Below are 18,900 nucleotides of genomic sequence, written 5' to 3' on the forward strand. Positions count from 1 at the left end.
ACACCACAGCCATAGCAACATAGGATCCAAGCCCGTGTCTGTGACCTACACTGCATTTCATGGCAATGCTGGATCCTTAACCCACTGAGCAAGTCCAGGGGTCAAACCCTCATCTTTGTGGATACTAGTTGGGTTCATAATCTGCTGAGCCACAGTGGGAATTCCCTTATAATGTTCTTTTGTAGTTTTGCTATCATGGTAATGCTGACCTCATAAAATGAGTTTAGGAATGTTCCCTTCTCTGTGATTTTTTGGAAGACTTTGAGAAGCCTTGGCATTCATTTTTCTCTAAATGTTGGTAAAATTCACTGATGAAGCCATCTGGTCTTAGGCTTTTGTTGGGAGGTTTTTTTAATTATTATTATTACTGAGTCAGTATCCTTACTAGTAGTTGCTCTGTCCAGATTTTCTCTTTTCATTATTCAGTCTTGGTAGATTGTATATTTCTAATAATTTTTCCATTTCTCCTGGGTTGTCCAGTTCTTTGGAATATAGTTATTCATAGTAGCCTCTTAAGATAATTTGTATTTCTGTGGTTATCAGTTGTAATGTCTTTTCTTTCATTTATAGTTTTGTTGATTTGGGCCCTCTATCTTTTTTCTTGCCTAGTGTAGCTAAAGATTTGGCCATGCCCATTGCATGTGGACATTTCCAGGCCAGGGACTGAATCCAAGCCACAGCGACAGCCTGTGGGAATGCTGCATCCACTGCAGGAATGCTGGATCTTTCACCTGCTGTGCTGCAGGGGAATTTCCTTTATCTATTTATCTATCTATCTATCTATCTATCTATCTATCTATCTATCTATCTATCTATCTATCTATCAGTTTTTAGGGCTGCATATGAGGCATATGGAAGTACCTAGGCTAGGGGTCAAATCTGAGCTATAACTGCCTGCCTACACCACAGCCATGGCAACATGGGATCTGAGCTGCGTCTGTGACCTACACCACATCTCAGAGCAAGGCTGGATCCTTAACCCACTGTGCAAGGCCAGGGATCAAACCTGCATCCTCAAGGATTCTAGTTGGATTCAAACCCGCTGAGCCACAACAGCAACTCCTATCTTTTTAAAGAACCAATTCTTAGTTTATTTAACCTTTTTAATTGTTTTCCTGCTATTTTATTTATTTCTGCTCTAGTCTTTATTATTTACTTCCTTCTTCTAAATTTGGGCTTAGTTTGCTCTTCTTTTTCTAATTTCTTGAGAGTTAGGTTGACTGATATCTTTTCTTAATTAAAAAATACTTTATTGCTAAAAATGCTATCATCTGAGCTTTCAGAAAATTGTAATCTTTCAATAGATTACAATCAGTAGATTACAGATCACCATAACAAACGTAATCATAATGAAATAATTAGAAATGTCCCAACATTGCCAGAATGTGATATAGAGACACTAAGTGAGAAAATGCATTGATAGATTTGCTTGATACATGGTTGCCACAAACCTTCAATATGTAGAATACACAATATTGGCATTTCTTTCTTGTTTCTTAATATAGGCATTTATTGCTATCAGCTTCCCTGTTAGAACTGCTTTTAATACATCCCATAAATTTTGGTATATTGTGCTTCCATTTTCATTTGTCTCAAGATACTCTGTTATTTCCCTTTTACTTTCTTCTTTGAGCCATTGATTGTTCAGGAGAGTGTTTAATTTCCCTGTATTTGTGAGTTTTCCAGTTTTTCTCCTGTTACTAATTTCTAGTTTCATACCATTGTGGTCATAGAAGATACTTGGTATGATTTCAGTCTTCTTGAATTTGCTAAGACTTGTTTTGTGGCCTAACCTATGGTCTATCTTAGAAAATGTTCCATTTGTGCTTTCAGAGAATGTGTATTCTGCTATTGTTAGTTAGAAATTTCTCTATATGTCCATTTGATGTATAGTGTTGTTCAAATCTATTATTTCCCTTAGTGATTCTCTTTCTGGATGATATATCCATTGTGGAGAGTGCGGTTAATGTCCCCAACTATATATGTAATTTTTCCTTTCAGTTCTGTTAGTTTCTGCTTTACACATATAGGTGATGTTGGAGGCATAAATATTTATAATTGTTATAGCCTCTGGATAGATTGAGTTCTTTATCATTAATGATTTTTTTGTCTCTTTTTATCTTTTTTTTTTTTTTTTTTTTTTTTTAAGGGCTGCATGTGCAGTATATGGACGTTCCCAGGCTAGGGATCAAATTGGAGCTGGTGCTGCCAGCCCATGCCACAGCCACAGCAATGCAGGATCCAAGCCTTGTCTGCAACCTACACCACAAATCATGGCAATGCTGGATCCATAACGTACTGAGCAAGGCCAGGGATTGAACCCACATCCTCACTGATACAAGTTGGGTTCATTACAACTGAGTCACAACAGGAACTCCCTCTTTTTATTATTTTTACTTTAAAGCCCATTTTGTCTGATATAAGTATAGCCACTCCCTGCTTTTTTGGAGGGGGGTGGTATTTGTCATTCACTTGACATAGCTTTTTCTGTCCCTTTACCCTTAGTCTATGTGTGTCTTTAAGGTTAAAATGAGTGTCACATCACTGGATCTTTGTGTGTTTTTGTTTTCGTTTTTTTGTTTGTTTGTTTGTTTGTTGTCTTTTTAGGGCCACATTCATGCCATACGAAGGTTCCCAGGCTAGGGGTCAAATCAGAGCTGTATCTGCTGGCCTATGCTGCAGCCATAGCCATGTGGGAATCCAAGCCACATCTGTGACCTACACCACAGCTCATGACAACACTGATCCTTAACCCACTGAGCAAGGCCAGGAATTGAACCTGCATCCTCATGGATGCTAATCAGATTTGATTCTACTGAGCCATGATAGGAACTCCTTGTTGTTGTTGTTGTTGTTGTTTTAAATCCATTCAGCCATTCTATATCTTTTTATTGGGTAATTTAACCCATTTACATTAAAGTAATTGTTTCACCTGGAAGCTTTCTAGTCAGGCAGGATGGGAGCTACACTGAATAGTTAGTGTTGCTATGCTTCTGGTCTCCTGCCTGGATGGGGAGGTGGTAGGGGGAAGGGGAACAGGATAGGTACGACCAGCCTCCAGAGCTGGAAAGAGTCTTTATTTGAGGTTCCACTTCATGCAGACTTGCACCTTGTTGAGTCCCCTGGTCAGACTGTGCCCCTGTCTTGGCTTTGTAGATGAGCAGAGTCACTAGTTGGGACTACTACTTGGGCATTGTAGGTAGGAGCTGGGTCTGCCAAGATCTGAGTGCTGGTTGTTGCAATCCCCTCCCACCTTCATCATAATCTGATTCCCAGAGGTCAAGCCCTGAAGATTCCCCTTATCCCCATGAAGCAAGGCCTGAGTGGGACCCATAATACTGGGAAAGCTGGATGTCCACGGGGATGTCTTTTCCCACTGGAGGAACCATAAGTCCAGGGGATACCCATGACGTGCTGGCCTCAGAAGAAATGCAGTTAGTGTGTAGTGGCTCTTATCCTTCTAATACAGTCCTTCTCAGTCTCTGCAATGCAGGGGATGCTCTGGTCTCATCCCCATGTTCTAGGATTTTCTCAGTGGTGTCTTGTCCATGAATAGTTGTTAGTTGTTCTTGTGAGAAGGAGTGAAGCTTGGAACAACCTATGTCACTATCTTGGTGATATCACTCCTCAGTTTGTGTTGTTTTAAGCCATGAAGTTTGTAGTAATTTGTTACAACAGCAATAAGAAACTACACATCATGATGAGTTATCACGTACATCACTTCTTTAAGTCTGTCCATGACTAATCACTACACATCTGTCATTCAATAAAGTGAATAGCAGTGTTGACTCTTGGTATACCAGTGTGGAATATGTGTAACATTTTATAAAAATGGGTAATAAGAAGAGGAAATTGGGTAATTATGATGCAGGCATACCAGAGAAATGAAAAATGACAACACAATAAGAAATTCAAATCAGACATAGAGTCAAAGAAGAAATTGTTAACTGTGGAAAAACTGACACTATGCCGTTTGAGATACTATAGGTGTGTAACTTGAAAAACCTAGTGAAGGCAAAATTATAAACATATATAAAAGAAATGGTTGTGACAAAAAGGATGAAGATGATCTATAGGAAGTGATGCCAGCAAAATCTTTATTATTTGTTAACCTACAAATTTACTATAATTCCAGTCAAAGTCTCAACAGGATATTTTTTTTTTTTGAGACAGGTAATATCCTAAAATTCACCTAGAGAAAAAAACTCAATACCTACTAAACTAAAAAAGATAAATATTAGGACATATTTAAAAAGATTATAATAATTCAATTGTTTGATAAGTTCACAGAAGAAGATAAATAGGTTACTTGGGCAGACTAAATAATTTAGAAAATAGACTTATCTGTGTCTGGGAAATGATTTAAATGTCATTTCAAAGTAGAGGTGAAAGGACAAGTCATGCAAAAAATACGGGTGTAGTGATATGTTTCCTATTTTTAAAAATATTAAGACTTTGGATGCGTTAAAAGCCTAAATAAAACTACAAAGTCTAAGAAGGTATAAAAGAAAGCGTATTTTATAGACTCAAAGGCCTTTATAACAAAGTTCAAAACTCATAAAGCTAAAAATGATAAAATGTGACATTAAAAGAAACAATATTCAATATGAAAAAGCGATGACATCAAGATACTGAGCAGCCTAACCTAGGGGAAGGGCATAGATAACCCCAAAGGGAAGCATATTCTCCATGAGGCTGAGTTAGCAAGTAAGACCACAGGGTCCTGCCCAAATAAGAGAGCAAGGTGCACATTTACTGATTGAACTTTACACAAATCCAGTGGAAGGTGCTCAAGCGTCTAGAACAGAGCCGCCACTGTTATAGAGGGGTTTACAGAGGACTCAGAGTTGAAGCATAAGGACCAGCATGTAGTCATGAGGTCTTACCATGAGGGTTGTATAAGCCTTCGTCTAAACCCAGAAGCCAGTTGCTTTAGGACTTCTCAAAGATAGGGAAAAATCAGTTTCAAAAAATAAATAACTACACTAATTTCCAGTGTTACACTAAAAATCAGTAATAGACAAATCACCTGTAATAGAGTTTGACTCCATCTCTTGATGTTTGCTGACAAGGAGACTCACTGTCTCTGCCCCACATCTGGGTGAACTGAGAAGAAAGCCTGAGCTCACCAGTTTCCATACAACTCCCTCCCTGCAAACCCTGGCCCCACCCCCAACCACCATAAAAACCCCGAGCCAGTCTTTTTGCCTGTTCTCTCAAGCGATTTTGGACCCTCCTCTCCCCAGAAAGCCTGTTTATGTGATTAGTGTATCTTTTATGTGTCATTTTAGGGGGTGTGTGTGTGAGTGTCTTATCATTCTCAGTATCCAAACTAAATTTTAAGTAGAGTCTAGTCTCCTTCTATACAGTTGCCACCACAGAGGTGTTCATAGAAAATAGTGAAAAATTATGAATAGACCAGTCATAGAAGAGGTGGTAAGAATGTAAACATAAAAAGGTGTTCAATTTCACTAATCAGAAAAATTACAATAAAAACAGCAAGATACCACTTTTTCAATTGTAAAAAAATAAAAAGATTAATATTGAGAATGGGTGAGGATTTAGGGTGACATTAGTCCTTATATACTGATGAAAAATCATTTAATTGGCAACATCTGTTTAAGAGGTTTTAACGAGCATACCCTTTGACTCAATTCCATAATATCCTCCCTGGAGAAATACTTACGCACCAGTGTTCACTGCAGTATTTGTAATATTGAGGGATCAAAAAATATCTAAATGTTTACTAGTAGAGTAATGGTAACAAATTATGTTTTATTGACATCATGCAAGCTAAGTAAGTTAAAAAGAATGAATGATATTTGAAGTACTGACATGGAAAGGTATCTAAGATACAGTGGATGAATAAGCAAGTCAACAGCATAGAAGAATGTTTGGAAGGAAACACAACAAACTAATTGGTACAGACAAGGGTAGGAGGTGACCAAACTTTCATTTTTGTCTACTCTTTGGTGTCAGTACAAATATTCATGTATTATTTGTGTAATTAAAACACATTTTTAAAAAATTCTAAATGATGTTTTGATTGCCAAACCAGCTTAGAAAACTACTCTTTAACCCATAAGGCAGCTCTCCATTTGCTCTGAAAGGCAGAAGACAATGTTAGTGAAATGCAAGTCAACAAAATTGAAAATATTTTTATTTTTTATAATTTTATTTTGAAATAATTTCAAACCTAAATAAAATTTCAAGAATAGCATGAAGACTCCCACTCAAGTAGGAAACCACACTTAAGTTTTGTGAATTGCTCCAGTTAATGCTTTTTATAGCAAAAGAGTCCGATACCAGATCACACAACTGCACCTCTTGTCATATCTCTTTAGTCTCCTTAAATCTAGAGCATCCGTCTGTCCTCTACCTTCATGACCTTGAAAAGTTTGAATACAGAGCAGTCATTTTATAGAATGTCTCTCAGTTTGGTTTTGTCCAGTATTTCCTCATGATTAGACCCCGGTTTTGCATTTGTGGCAGAATGATCCAGAGGTGATGCTGAGTTCTTTTCATTACATGCTGTCAGATGGCACGTGATGTTCCCTTACCCATGGTGGTAACATTGATCACCTGATTAAAATGGTGTCTGCCAGGTTTCTCTAAAGTTTTATATACATGTATATATGTATGTGTGTATATATGTTATATATTATACACACAATTAACATGTATTTTTCGTGAAGCTACCTTGAGTCTATGTAAATATCTTATTTCTCCATCCCATTTTAAGCTCCTAGTTTTAGCATCCATTGGTATTTGTTGCCCATATTATTACTACAGTAGTTGCCAAAAAGTAATTCTAAAATTCCATCCACATTTATTTGTCGATATTCTGTAGTAAAGAAGAGCTTTCTTGTTTTCCTGATTAATCAGTTAAAATCAGTGTGGATTCATGAGTTCCTGTTTTATTCAATTGCTATTATTACTTTTGACACTCAAATTATCCCTAATTTGGCCTGGTGTACCCTTTTAAGCTGCTTTCTGTGTCCTTTTGACACATCCCCACGATTCTTCACATATTTTCTGGCACAAAAACATGTTCCATCCTTGAAATCAGCTCCTTCTTAAAGGAGCCACCATTTCCTTTAGCAGAGAATAGTGTTTAAAAATCAAAATCTAGGCACTAGGTATGCTCCTTACTCCCCGGGCGTTGCTCCCCATCCTCTCAGTGTTCAGAATTAGGATATGCATGTGTATGACACATGTAGTTTGTTTGTTTTGTTTTTTACATTGTGTGTGTGTGTAAAACTCATAGTTCAAATTCTAATCCTATACTACAGGGTTTGTTCTCACTTTCCCTTTTATTTGTACTTCTCCATCAGTGAGAAACCTGGCTCCTGTAGCCTCAGTTTATTTACTTAATTGTTCCGTCCCTGATCTCCTGACCCGCTAGGCTGGCTTCTACCCTGTTCCAATGCCTCCCATTACAGTAATGCCCCACTCCTGACCACCTGAGGGCTGACCCTGCTTCTCTGCCCTCCTGGGCACCGTCCCTCTCACCCTGCTCTCGTGCAGTCCCTACATGGGGTCAGCAACCTGCTCAGGTTGTTTGACTCTTGGACTGAATTGGAAGCCTGTATATTTGGATTTTTAAAGAGTTTGTCTTTATATGTGTACTTTTAATCAAAAACCATTCTTTAGGGTTGGTTGGTCCCCCCCCGCTTCTTTCCATTTTTATATAGAGCCAAACGAGGAGTAAAATGGTGTGGTAGGCAATTTTTTGGAGATAATTAGACAGCATTTGGAAGAGTAAGATTACCTGGCTAAGGTCACAATGTGGGTAAATATAAAGAAAGTGCCTGAAGGGGAATTAACCATGGAGATAAAAGCCAGAGAAGCAGGAGAGCTCAAATTTTCTGGGGGACTTTTGGAGGTGCTGGGTGAATGTGTGTTCATAATAACCAGTTGGTGGTGATATGAGGCCATTATAGCTTATTTTTTATCTGCATGGGATTAAAGTCTGAGCCTTAAAGAAATGAGGAAGTAAGGTATGAATGTTGAGTTTGTAAGTACATCTTATTCAGCTTAAATGTCTTATGGTACACTAGCACCAGATTTAATTTGTACTTCACCAAAAGTGAAATCAGTCAACATCCTCAAAAATTGTAGTCTTCCAACAAAAAGTTATATATCGCCACAATTTTATGGAAAATTTGAATGCCTAGTTCTACCTTTGTGCTGTTTTAGGTGACTAAACTCTAGTAAAATCTTTTTCCCCTCTGTTTTAGTTTAAATACATATACTATGCATTGCTCCCCCAACCACCGCCCTGCCTGTTTAAAAAAATTATAGTTTGCAAAACCATGGTTCACAGTGTTGCAAATGAGGGTCTTACCTCTGTCCATATTTAATCTTTGCAAAAATCATTAGTGGTGCATGACATCATAACATAAGAGAGCGTCTATGTACAAACATATACAATTTTATTGATATCTCTACAGGCTACAAGAATTTTAAGTATAGTCACAATTGCTGAATGCAACAGAAAAATAGTAATTTGTCATTTTCTGAAAAGATGCAAAAATTCTGAAGATGAAAGATACATCAATGATGTCATCTGTTTCTTATTTCCTAGAATAAAACATCACATAATTAAGTACTAAAAATTATAGGTTATTAGAGATTTTGATCCTGTGTACACTTGTCCATAACCACCACCTCGTTTATTTTCTGGCTTTACAGTTGAGAAGCCAGGCCAGTTCTAAAGGGGAGCAGCATGAGAGGTGAGAACTCTCCCAAGTTTCCTAGAATTGCCTTGAATAAGGTGGACTCTCCCTTTTTGAAAGTGAAAGCACTCGTTCAGGGCACTGGATGCCACATAGTGAGTTCCCCCTTTAAACACTCATCCAGTAACTAAGAAAATAAGTCCAAGTGGCCCTGGGAGCTAAGACAACAATCAAAAAGGGAGAGTTGTTCTTCCTTCTTGCTAATATCAAGTCCAATAACATACAGCTATGGCAGAACAGGTACCTGGTACCCATGTCTCCTCCAAACGAAGAATGAATAAAAATTTGGACCTGATTTATTAACTGATTGTTTTGAGAATTTCTACTATCCAACTATTGAGAATTAGTTTTCCACTTAGAGTTACATGCTGTTGAATTTCTTGTGATATTTCTTGGTGTCTTGTGTCATGTGTAAGGCAATCAAAACCTAGATGTTTGAATTGGAATAATTAATTAATGGCCAAGTCACATGGGACAAAATCACAAAAACAGAATTATTAAGAGTTAATGGGGCACTGTCTGATCAGAAATTTGTTTAGAACATTTATTTGACTTGTGGCACAGAATAAATACCAATCTGACCAACACTACATTTCCAATATCTTGCCTTCCCTGACCCCTCAGAAGTGGGGCTTAGACACCAGCCAGGGTAGACAAATGCATCTTCCTAAGCAGTGATTTTCAACCTTGGCTGGACATTGGAACCACCTTGGAGGCTTTTGAAACTACTGATGTTTGTTTCCTACTCTGAAAGATTTTATGACTGGGAATCTTAGAAGTTCCTTAGGTGATTCTTAGGTACAGCCAAAGTTGAGAATCATTTCCCTACATAAATGTATAAATAGACCATTTGTGCCTCGGTTCCTCACCAAAGATTCTTCCACTTTACTCTGGCTCTTGTGTCAAATTGGCACTTTCTCTTCTTTGCTAAGTCAGACCTGACCTATTCTTCATTTTGTACTTTCAAGGCTATGTTGTCTGCAAATACGTGCAATAAACTTCTACAGCCACACTCCCTGGAATGGTGCGATCCAAATACATGACTTACTGGCAAGTATTTCTGGCACCTGGAGCAGTGTGTCTGTGAAATAGTTACTGGTCAGAAATGGGGTTGAGGCTCCAGAGGACTGAGGTGAGGAAGCTGTGAAGGCTACCATGTTTCCTCTGATGCAAAGAGCAAGCCCTGACAGGAATGTCTGACTCCTTTTGGCATTGCCTTCTTTGAACAAAAGTGGTCAAGTTATAGCATCTTCCCATAGAGACCGGCTTTAACCACACAGATAAAACTCCTGGGTTGTCCCAATGCTCCTAAGCCAATGAGAGGACTTTTAGCTTACTCTTCTAAACTCACTTCATTGTCCCCTTCTGCCAAACATTTTAAAACCAAGTAAGTATCTCAAAGAGCTGATCTTCAACCAACCTTGGGCATAATCTTTATTTTCTTTTTTCTGTCTCAAAGCCATGGTGATCCCTTAATGAGGATAACAGACAAATGTTATCTTTAAAATGGACACATGACTCACATCAAAAGGGACTCCAACAGTAAAGTTTTTCCTTTAGATCTTTCCCTAAGATCTTTGAGAACTAGAGAACTGGATTCTGACTAATTAACTTAAGAATCATTCAAATGCTATATGAAAGATCTGAAAAACTGTCTTTATGACTGAATTATCAGAAAACATCTCAGTGAGTTCTGTCACCATCCTTCCAGGGTTAGTAAGAGAATGACCCTGATGATGATTGGGTCTCAGGGAAGTATAGAAAGCAAAGTCAATAGTACTCCTTTTGTAGGGGATTGAAATTAACGATAAACCAATCATCCTTCCCTTCATACTCCAAGGTTAATTGGTGATTTCTTGGTAGGGATTATTGCTCACATTATTAGAACCAGGAAAACAAATGTTTCTAGCTTCTCATTGATGAGTAGAATACAAAGACTCATTTTCTCCTGTGCCACTAAGAAGTGTTCATCTCTTTAGGGAGTCTTAAGGAGATAAGGTAAACTCAGAGACTGTGGTTTTCAAGCATTATCTTCTGATGCCACCTTAAGCAGATACAATGTAATTTTGATGACAGCTAAGGCTCAGAGTCATTTTCTCTCATTGTTCAAGTTACTAGAAGTATTTTTCTTATGTTCCAAATAAAGGCAAGGCATTTAAATAGTAGAGAAGAGAGATGTAAAGAATTACAGGGACTGACAGTACTCTTTTTGCAAAGATGATGACGATGATAAGATGGTGGTGGTGGTGGGGTGTGTGCATGCGCTAAGGTCAGTGCAACAGAACAGAAATGTTTAAAGAGAAAAATCACATCCACATTAGATTCATGTTATTGCTATCTCTTTGAATTATAAAAATAATTTTGATACAGTAAAACCTCATTAATTTGTATGCCACGATTCAGGAGTTTGTAGGACGAAGTTACCTTTACATTAAGAAAGGGTTTATAAAAACAACATTGAAAGACACATTTAAACTACTTTACAGAACCTGTTCTTTTCAAGCATTTCAGAAGCACTTTAGTGCCAATTCATATGCTTATTTTAAACATTTGATCTATTCATTAAAACTAGAGTTTTAAGCACTTCTGTGAAGTGCTATTTTGTCCTTTCTGGTATTTTTTCTGTATGCTTTAAAAATATTATGTAATTGTTATTTTTTATTGATTCATGTAAGCTTTCTCCAAAATAGTATTTTATTGCATAGGAACCACACATGTAATTTTGAGTATAATAATTTGTCACTGTGCAGTAGTAGTACTTAATTTTATACAAGACATATTATATATTCACACTTAAGCTGTCTTCAAATGCTGTAGAACAGTGGCTGTCAACTGCGGACAATTTTGGCAATGGTTAGAGACATTTTTGATTGTCATTACTGGAGCGAGCGGGGTGGGAGTTGGGGTTGCTATTGGCATCTAGGACAGAGGCCAGGGATGTTGCTAAACATCTACAGTGCAAAGGACAGTGCCCCCTAACAAAGAATTTTCTGTTAGTAGCGCCATTGTTAAGAAGCGCTGATGTAGAACAAGTTAAGTCAAATTTTATTGGGGCTTTACTTATAGTCATTGAATTTAATGTCACTTTGGACTGAATTTCATTGCTTCTAAAACTAATGTTTTACTCTTTTAGTTTTTTTTTTTTTTTTCAGTATAGAAATGATAAAGTAACTGATCAGAACATTGGGTCCTTGAAACTAATGGTAAAAATAGTGTACTACAATTTAGCTACCAGTGTTCTCCAAATCCTAGTCTCAGCTTTTCTTTCTTTTCTTTTCTTTTTTGGCCATGCTTGTGGGATGTGTGAGTTCCTGGGCCAGGGAGAGAACCTGCACCACAGCAGTGACCTGGGCCGCTGCAGTGACAATACCTGATCCTTAACCTGCTGTGCCACAGGGGAACTCCTTGAGTTTCTTTAATATTTTTACTATAAAATTTTATGTATCATTTTGTATTTCCAAGTCAGGCTCTGTTACCCTAAGGATGTTCTTAAGAGCCTGGGGAGATTTGTGGTGAGACTTTTTTGAGTAATCAGGGGAATTCAAAGGACTCTGAGAAATGCTATCCTGGTATACATTTTCTGATTCTACCATCTCTTCTCAAAGATTAAAATTACTCAGAACATTTAAAGGAAATGCCACTTCAAATTCACTAAAAATTTAAAAACTGAAAAAACAAACAAATATTGTTTTTGGCTATTGAAATAGCCTGGATTTCAGGAAAGCAGTGAATTCTTAAGAAATGTAAATGTGAATCTGGTAAGACCCTGACTAATCAAAATTGAATAAGCCAAACTCATTAATTTTCTTAAAAAAGACTCTTCAAAAGGAACAACATACATATTAGAGGCTGGTTCCCAGAATCTGCATATATTCATTTCCTATGACATTTGACTTCCAGAATCATGGTAACTAATGCTAGCAGGTGTCTTTATTTTGTTTGCCTCTACTAGCTCTTTACTGAGTTATGATAGACATGGTGACGAAAGCCAAGATAGCAAAAACACCATCACATTTTATACAGATTTTCAATAATAGGTATTGAACCAAAATGTGTTTTCTAGTGAAAGCCCTTTTTAATCAGAAATGTCAGAGTCCCTTTCCTAAAACATTAACTGAGGTTTTACTGAATCAGACTAAAGAGAATGACCAGTTTGGTCTGTGAGTGTCAGGCTGCAAGAGCACCTTTGAATTGAAGACCCCACTGGGACTGAACAGTAATATACTGTGTAATTGGCAGACAAGGATACAAATGGAGCATTAAAAATATGTCACCTTAGAAACTAAAACCAGAGTGTGTGAAATCAGTTCTCAGAGCTAACTGCATTGTTCCTCTAAGTCTGGTTTCCCCAAACCTGTTGTCAACTCCCCTGCAGAGTATAAGCCAGGCTGAAAAAATGCTTCGAGGTGACCCAACCCTGCATGGTTTGTGACTAAAAGTAGCAACTTATTCTGAAGGTGATAGAAATGGAAACAACTGCGTTAGGAATAATTTACTGTACTGGCAATACTTGAATATGACCAAGAACTGTGAATGATGTAAAATATTATGGAGCGAGAGGAATGTTTTAATCAAACTCTTGCCGTAAGAATTCAATAATGTCCTAGTATAATGAAAATTATAGGAGAAGAAAACTCTGGTTTTGTTTTCTTTTTCAGTTAGGTATCGCAAATGTACTTGAAATGCACTGATATCTTCTAATGCAGATTTTTTTTAAATTGTCAGGTGTGGCCCAATTTATAAAAATAGTTTACCGTAAATCTTTTTTTCTTCTGTCACAACATGCTTTTTTTTCTTTTCCTCTTTAAGATGTTAATTTATCATGCAAAAATTTTTTTTCATTAAGTGCATTAATGCTTTTGTTTGTACAGGATTTTTTCACATCAGAAGGACTCCCCGTAGTTCCTAAATGTAAATCCTTAGCAAACGACACGCCAAGATGCCAGCTCTGTTCCACGTGGGAAAAGGCAAATTCAGCCATATCTTGGGATTTTAACCGGGTTCCATCTTTGGGTTGTACAGTGTCTCTGCTAAGTCTCCCTTATGATAACTTCAAATGGACTGTAATGGAACATTTTGTAGAACAGACTGGCTTCTAGCAGTTGAAGAGTGATGCTGGGAATAAATTCAGTTTCCCTGAATAATGGTTTCTTAAAGCAGTCATAGCTTCTTTAGAGTTTAGAATTGGTACCATTTCTTATCCTTATATTTCAGCATTAACTGTAAAGAAAAAATAGTCACCATAATATGTTTAAAAAGATCTTTAAAAGTCTTAATCAAGCAAGCTCTTATTGAGCTAATCATGCATCTCTAAATCTCAAAACTTAAAAAAAACTTGATTTTGTAAAATGAAATGCATATAAAATATTTTTTTAAAAAATTAATCAAGCTTTAAAGAATTGGCTGACAGGAAATGATTTTTAATGACTGAGACAGAAGGGAGTGTGCATCCCAGCCTCTACTGCCCCTCACACCTTCTTGGGGGGATCCTGTAGCCAACCCAAGTACCTTTGTAGCTGCTGATGCACAACCCAGACTCATTGTATCAGAACCAAGGGATAATTTCCTTTTAAGTCATCCTCTAAGGTAAAGTAAATACAGTATATTTTTAAAAAATCCTTTTTTTTCCCCTGACACTAGGGAACTTATAATGCTTATAATGAGATCCTAGTTATCTTGGCTTTCACACAGGATTACTTACAGTGGCGTCTCTGTCTAGGCTTTCTTGTGTGGGACCAAAATGTTTAAAGGCATTACTGTACGAATACCCCTACATTTACTTAGGTTTACCTCATGTGCATGTTTGGAAAATGCTTCTGCACTGGTCATCATGCCTGCAGTTTTCTCTTCCAGCTCTCCTAGCCTCTGTCCCCTCTCGTCAAGGGCGATCCGTGCACGAGTCAGCTCTCCCATCACCCCTCCAGCAGCACCTTTCATCCCTTCTATACTTCCTGGTCCAGGAATGTGCTGTGCGAGGCTGCGTGATGCTTTTCCTGCTGACGCTTCCCCAACTGGGAATTCAAGCCATGGCAATTTAAAACATTTTGTCGGTAATTCAAGTAACCATAATTCAGTTTATCACCAAAGTACTCATATTAAATTCTACTGTCATAACTCTCATGAAAAGAGACATATTTGTGCCTATCCTAGATATGTATTTGGAGATATTAGCACTTAAGAAAAACGCCTACAAAAGAGACAGAGATTTTGTTACCACATGCCTTTTTGTGTATGGCGGGGGCAGTGGGGTGGGTTCCATACAAAATGGCATAATTGCATTTCTTGACATTGCTGAATTAGGATGCTCACAATTTTATTGTGACCTCATATTTAACCCGTGTTAGTATCTGTTCCAATCTCAGGCCTGATTATTTAAATTTCTGCCCAAGTGGGCATTCTGACCTTCTCTGTTCATCCTGCTATCAGCTTTGTAGGCCTTGCTTGAATCTGTGTGTGTAAGTACTAGAGAATGGGGTATATGCATGATGGGCATTAATATACATATGCTGAAAATTCTGTTACTTTATAAAAGACTAAAAATTTCCTCATCATTTACAAGGCTTAGTTTCACTTAATTTTTTTTTTTTGTCTTTTGTCTTTTGTCCTTTTAGGGCCGCACCTGCGGCATATGGAGGTTCCCAGTCTAGGGAACCTACTGGTTCCGAGCTGTTGCTGCTGGCCTACATCACAGCTGCAGCAATGCCAGATCCAAGCTGTGTCTGCGACCTACACCACAGCCCATGGCAGCATGGGATCCTTAACCCACTGAGTGAAGCCAGGGATCGAACCCACAACCTCATGGTTCCTAGTTGAATTCGTTTCCACTGCGCCACTGTGGGAACTCCCAGTTTCACCTAATTTTAATGAAGCAATTTTTAAACATTGAACAAAAGCTGTCTTGGTAAAAATTTAGTGAGCATTCCCAAGGATATAACATTAGGAATGGAATCTAGATCAATTTTTTAAAATATAAGGGCCTTACTGAGATATAATTCACACACTTGTAAAATTCACCCTTTCAAAGGGTAGAACTCAGTGGTTTTTACAAGAACTCACAGGCTCATGCAACTATTATCACCATCTAATTTTAGGACATTTACATCACCCCAAAGAGAAACCATATCCATTAGCAGTCCCTCTCTCGTCCCTCCTGGCCCCAGTCCCTGACAACTACTATTCAATTTTCTGTTTCTATGGATTTGTCTATTCTGAACATTTCATATAAGAGGAATCATACAATATGTAGCTTTCTTTGGTCTTCTTTCTTTAATTTAGCCTGATGTTTTCAAGGATCATCCATGTAGCAGCATGTATCAAACTTCATTCCTTTTTATGGTTGAGTAATATTCCATTGTATAGAGGCAATTAGATCTAGTAAACAGAAGTAATTTTCATGGTGTAGAAACAAAACCCTAGTCTAGAATTTGAGATTATATATTAAGTTATACACACACACACACACACACACACAGGTCTTCTATTCTGTGGTACAGTTTTGCAGTCAGGAATTTACTCACAGAGCTCTTCTCTGTCAAATGTTTGTCCACTTCCACCAAACAGTCCCTTGAGAAAGCCTCTGTTTTGAGCTTCTGGTGTCTCTATGGGAGTAAACAAATCTCCTAGCATGTCCTATATCAAATTCAAAGAATAAAGCATTAGATTTACTAAGAAGTTAACAGATCAGAAGATCACACGGTGACATAGAGCACATCATGAAAAGGTAGTCTGTTTCCCATATATTTTCCTACTGATTTTTGCTTTGCTCCCAGTTCTCTCTCTGGGATTTCGTTCTCCACTTTCCTCCTTTCCTTTTCCTTCTCCAAGAACTGACATCCTAATATTTTCATTTTTCTGCTCTCTTCTCTTTTCCATTCTACAATTAGAAAGCATGGGAAGGTAACATTCATCCTAGGATTAATTTATACCTGATCAATGACTATCAATCTAGACTTCTGATCCGTTTTCGCTCACAATAGCCTCTTTCCTGCCCTTTCCTTTCCTGAACCAAGCATGGACTTCCCTATGAAATAGGAAGCCTTTGGTGGTGTGTAGAAGAGGTTGGATTTATTTTTATAACATGTACAAAATTATGAAATAGCTCAAGATGTTTTAAATGAGTCAAAGTAGGCAGCTACTGCATGGTGAGGTACAGTCCTTTTCAATATCTGATGTGATTTAGATTTATTGGGGAAATACCTTGTTAGAAATACAGATGCTCAGGCTTTGTTCCACTCATGCTAGATTAGAATTTACATAGATGTGCTCTGGCTATCTGTAGTTTAACTTGCTCTAGCAAAGCTTTAACTTGCTTCAGTCTTTCGAAAGCAGACCAAAATTTGAGAACCAATGGTTTGGAAGAAGGAACTTCAACCCTAAATCAGAGATCTGTGACTAATATCAGTTTGCTATGAACTTACAGCATGACCATCTTCATCACCTCCCTCATTTCTACTCCCCAGACCTGTGCTCTTCCTGCTGAATCTCTTCTCATTGGAAATGCTGCATCATCTACTTAATTTCTCAGCCCAGAAATACAGGGATAGTTATTAATTCCTTCCTTTCACTCCCACTTCTAACAACCCTCCAATCCAACTGATTACACTTTATTGCCATTGAATCTGCTAACTTTTCTCTATCCTCACTGTTGGCTGCCTTATTTCAAGCCACTATTATTTTTGGCCTTAATTATTTAAAAATGCTTCTGAATTGTCCTCCCAACCTTTAGTCATAATTTCTCAAAACCAAATGCCATACTGCAATGTTTTATGCCATGTCCAATGTTTACTTATAAATGTGCTTGACCTACCTGTAGGTTATCACACATCTCTTGACTATATGTTAACCGCTGAATTTCAGTAGGAGAGACAAGGTATAAAGCCTGTCCTTCGTTGGTGAAACAGAATGTCCGTGCTATCCTCATGTCTGTCAGTGGCAAATAATTCACATCCAACATTGGGCGAAGACTAGGTAGGCTGAATGGAAAAAAGCAAATCCACATTTCATATTCAAGTTGTTAGAAGCTTTTAATTTCTATGCATAAAATGTACAGATAATTACATAAAATAGTAGTTTTTACACCACTATTTTATGATCATTTCTTTTTATCCTCTTGAAGTCTCTCAATGGTAGTAAACTAGACTTTCACATAAAGTCATACTCAAAAAATTGTGGGCACAGTTCTATAATAATCCACATGAAAGCAGGATTAAATGTAGTGGCCAGCAATTTCAGAATACTTTTTGCAACATTTTACAGATTTCCATAGTAGGGTTATAATTTTTCATTATGGCGGGTGTTCCCGTCGTGGTTCAGTGGAAAGGAATCCAACTAATATCCATGAGGATGTGGGTTCGATCCCTGGCCTCACTCAGTGGGTTAAGGATCCGGCATTGCTGTGAGCCATGGTGTAGGTCGCAGATGCAGCTTGGACCCTGAGTTGCTATGGCTGTGGCTTAGGCTGGCAGCTGTAGCTCTGATTAGATCCCTTGCCTGGGAATTTACATGTGCTGCAGTTGTGGCCCTAAAACAAAACAAAACAAAATTTGATTATGGCAGAAACACCACAGCTAGAAAGTGCCTGACTGCATACTCCCTGTCTTGTCTCAAAAAAGCAAAACTCCTGGGTCTGAGAAGATTATGCACTGATGAAGTAGGTCTAGTCCACTGTGCCTCGTAATGGAGTGGCTTTGCTCCTCATTCCGTTACCCTCCATACACAGCAACTGAAAATTACATTTGACTTAGAGCACCTGCACTGAAGGCATAATTAGTAAACACAGCTGGGGCTGTAAGGCAATGAGAATAAGTTATAAATAATAGATCAGAATTTGCACATCCAAATGAATACTGCATCTCAAGTGTCTTAGTGACTGGCTTCATGCTTATCCTAATGTAGCCAATGTACTATATATAAGAATGTACCTTTGGATTCGGTCACTAGAGCCAGATTTACAAACTTCTAAAGGAAACCAATCTTAATGCTTTTAAATCACACCTCTAATGCCAAAAGGAGAAAAATAAGCTCGTGTATAAGTCTCAAGCTTTGAAATTGTTCTACTGATTCTAATGTGTACAATGATATTAAATTATTCCAGATCATAAAACCAGTACCTTGAAAAAAAGTACGTATTTCTCTTATCAAAGTAGTTTGTAATTAAAATGTA

The 18,900-nt window shown here is 37.7% G+C and overlaps 1 protein-coding gene across 1 annotated transcript in view; it reads right to left on the bottom strand.

Annotated features, from left to right (window-relative positions):
• Positions 1-7,413: 7,413 nt before the first annotated feature.
• Positions 7,414-18,900, bottom strand: part of STXBP5L (syntaxin binding protein 5L) — a 325,555-nt gene continuing 314,068 nt past the window's right edge. The window contains 5 exon segments of the mRNA XM_047752829.1: positions 7,414-7,530; positions 10,928-11,002; positions 14,529-14,749; positions 16,256-16,367; positions 17,545-17,710. Of these exon segments, the coding sequence (XP_047608785.1) occupies positions 7,414-7,530; positions 10,928-11,002; positions 14,529-14,749; positions 16,256-16,367; positions 17,545-17,710 (691 nt within the window).

Source organism: Phacochoerus africanus, chromosome 1, assembly GCF_016906955.1.
Source record: "Phacochoerus africanus isolate WHEZ1 chromosome 1, ROS_Pafr_v1, whole genome shotgun sequence".
Taxonomy (NCBI): Eukaryota; Metazoa; Chordata; class Mammalia; order Artiodactyla; family Suidae; genus Phacochoerus; species Phacochoerus africanus.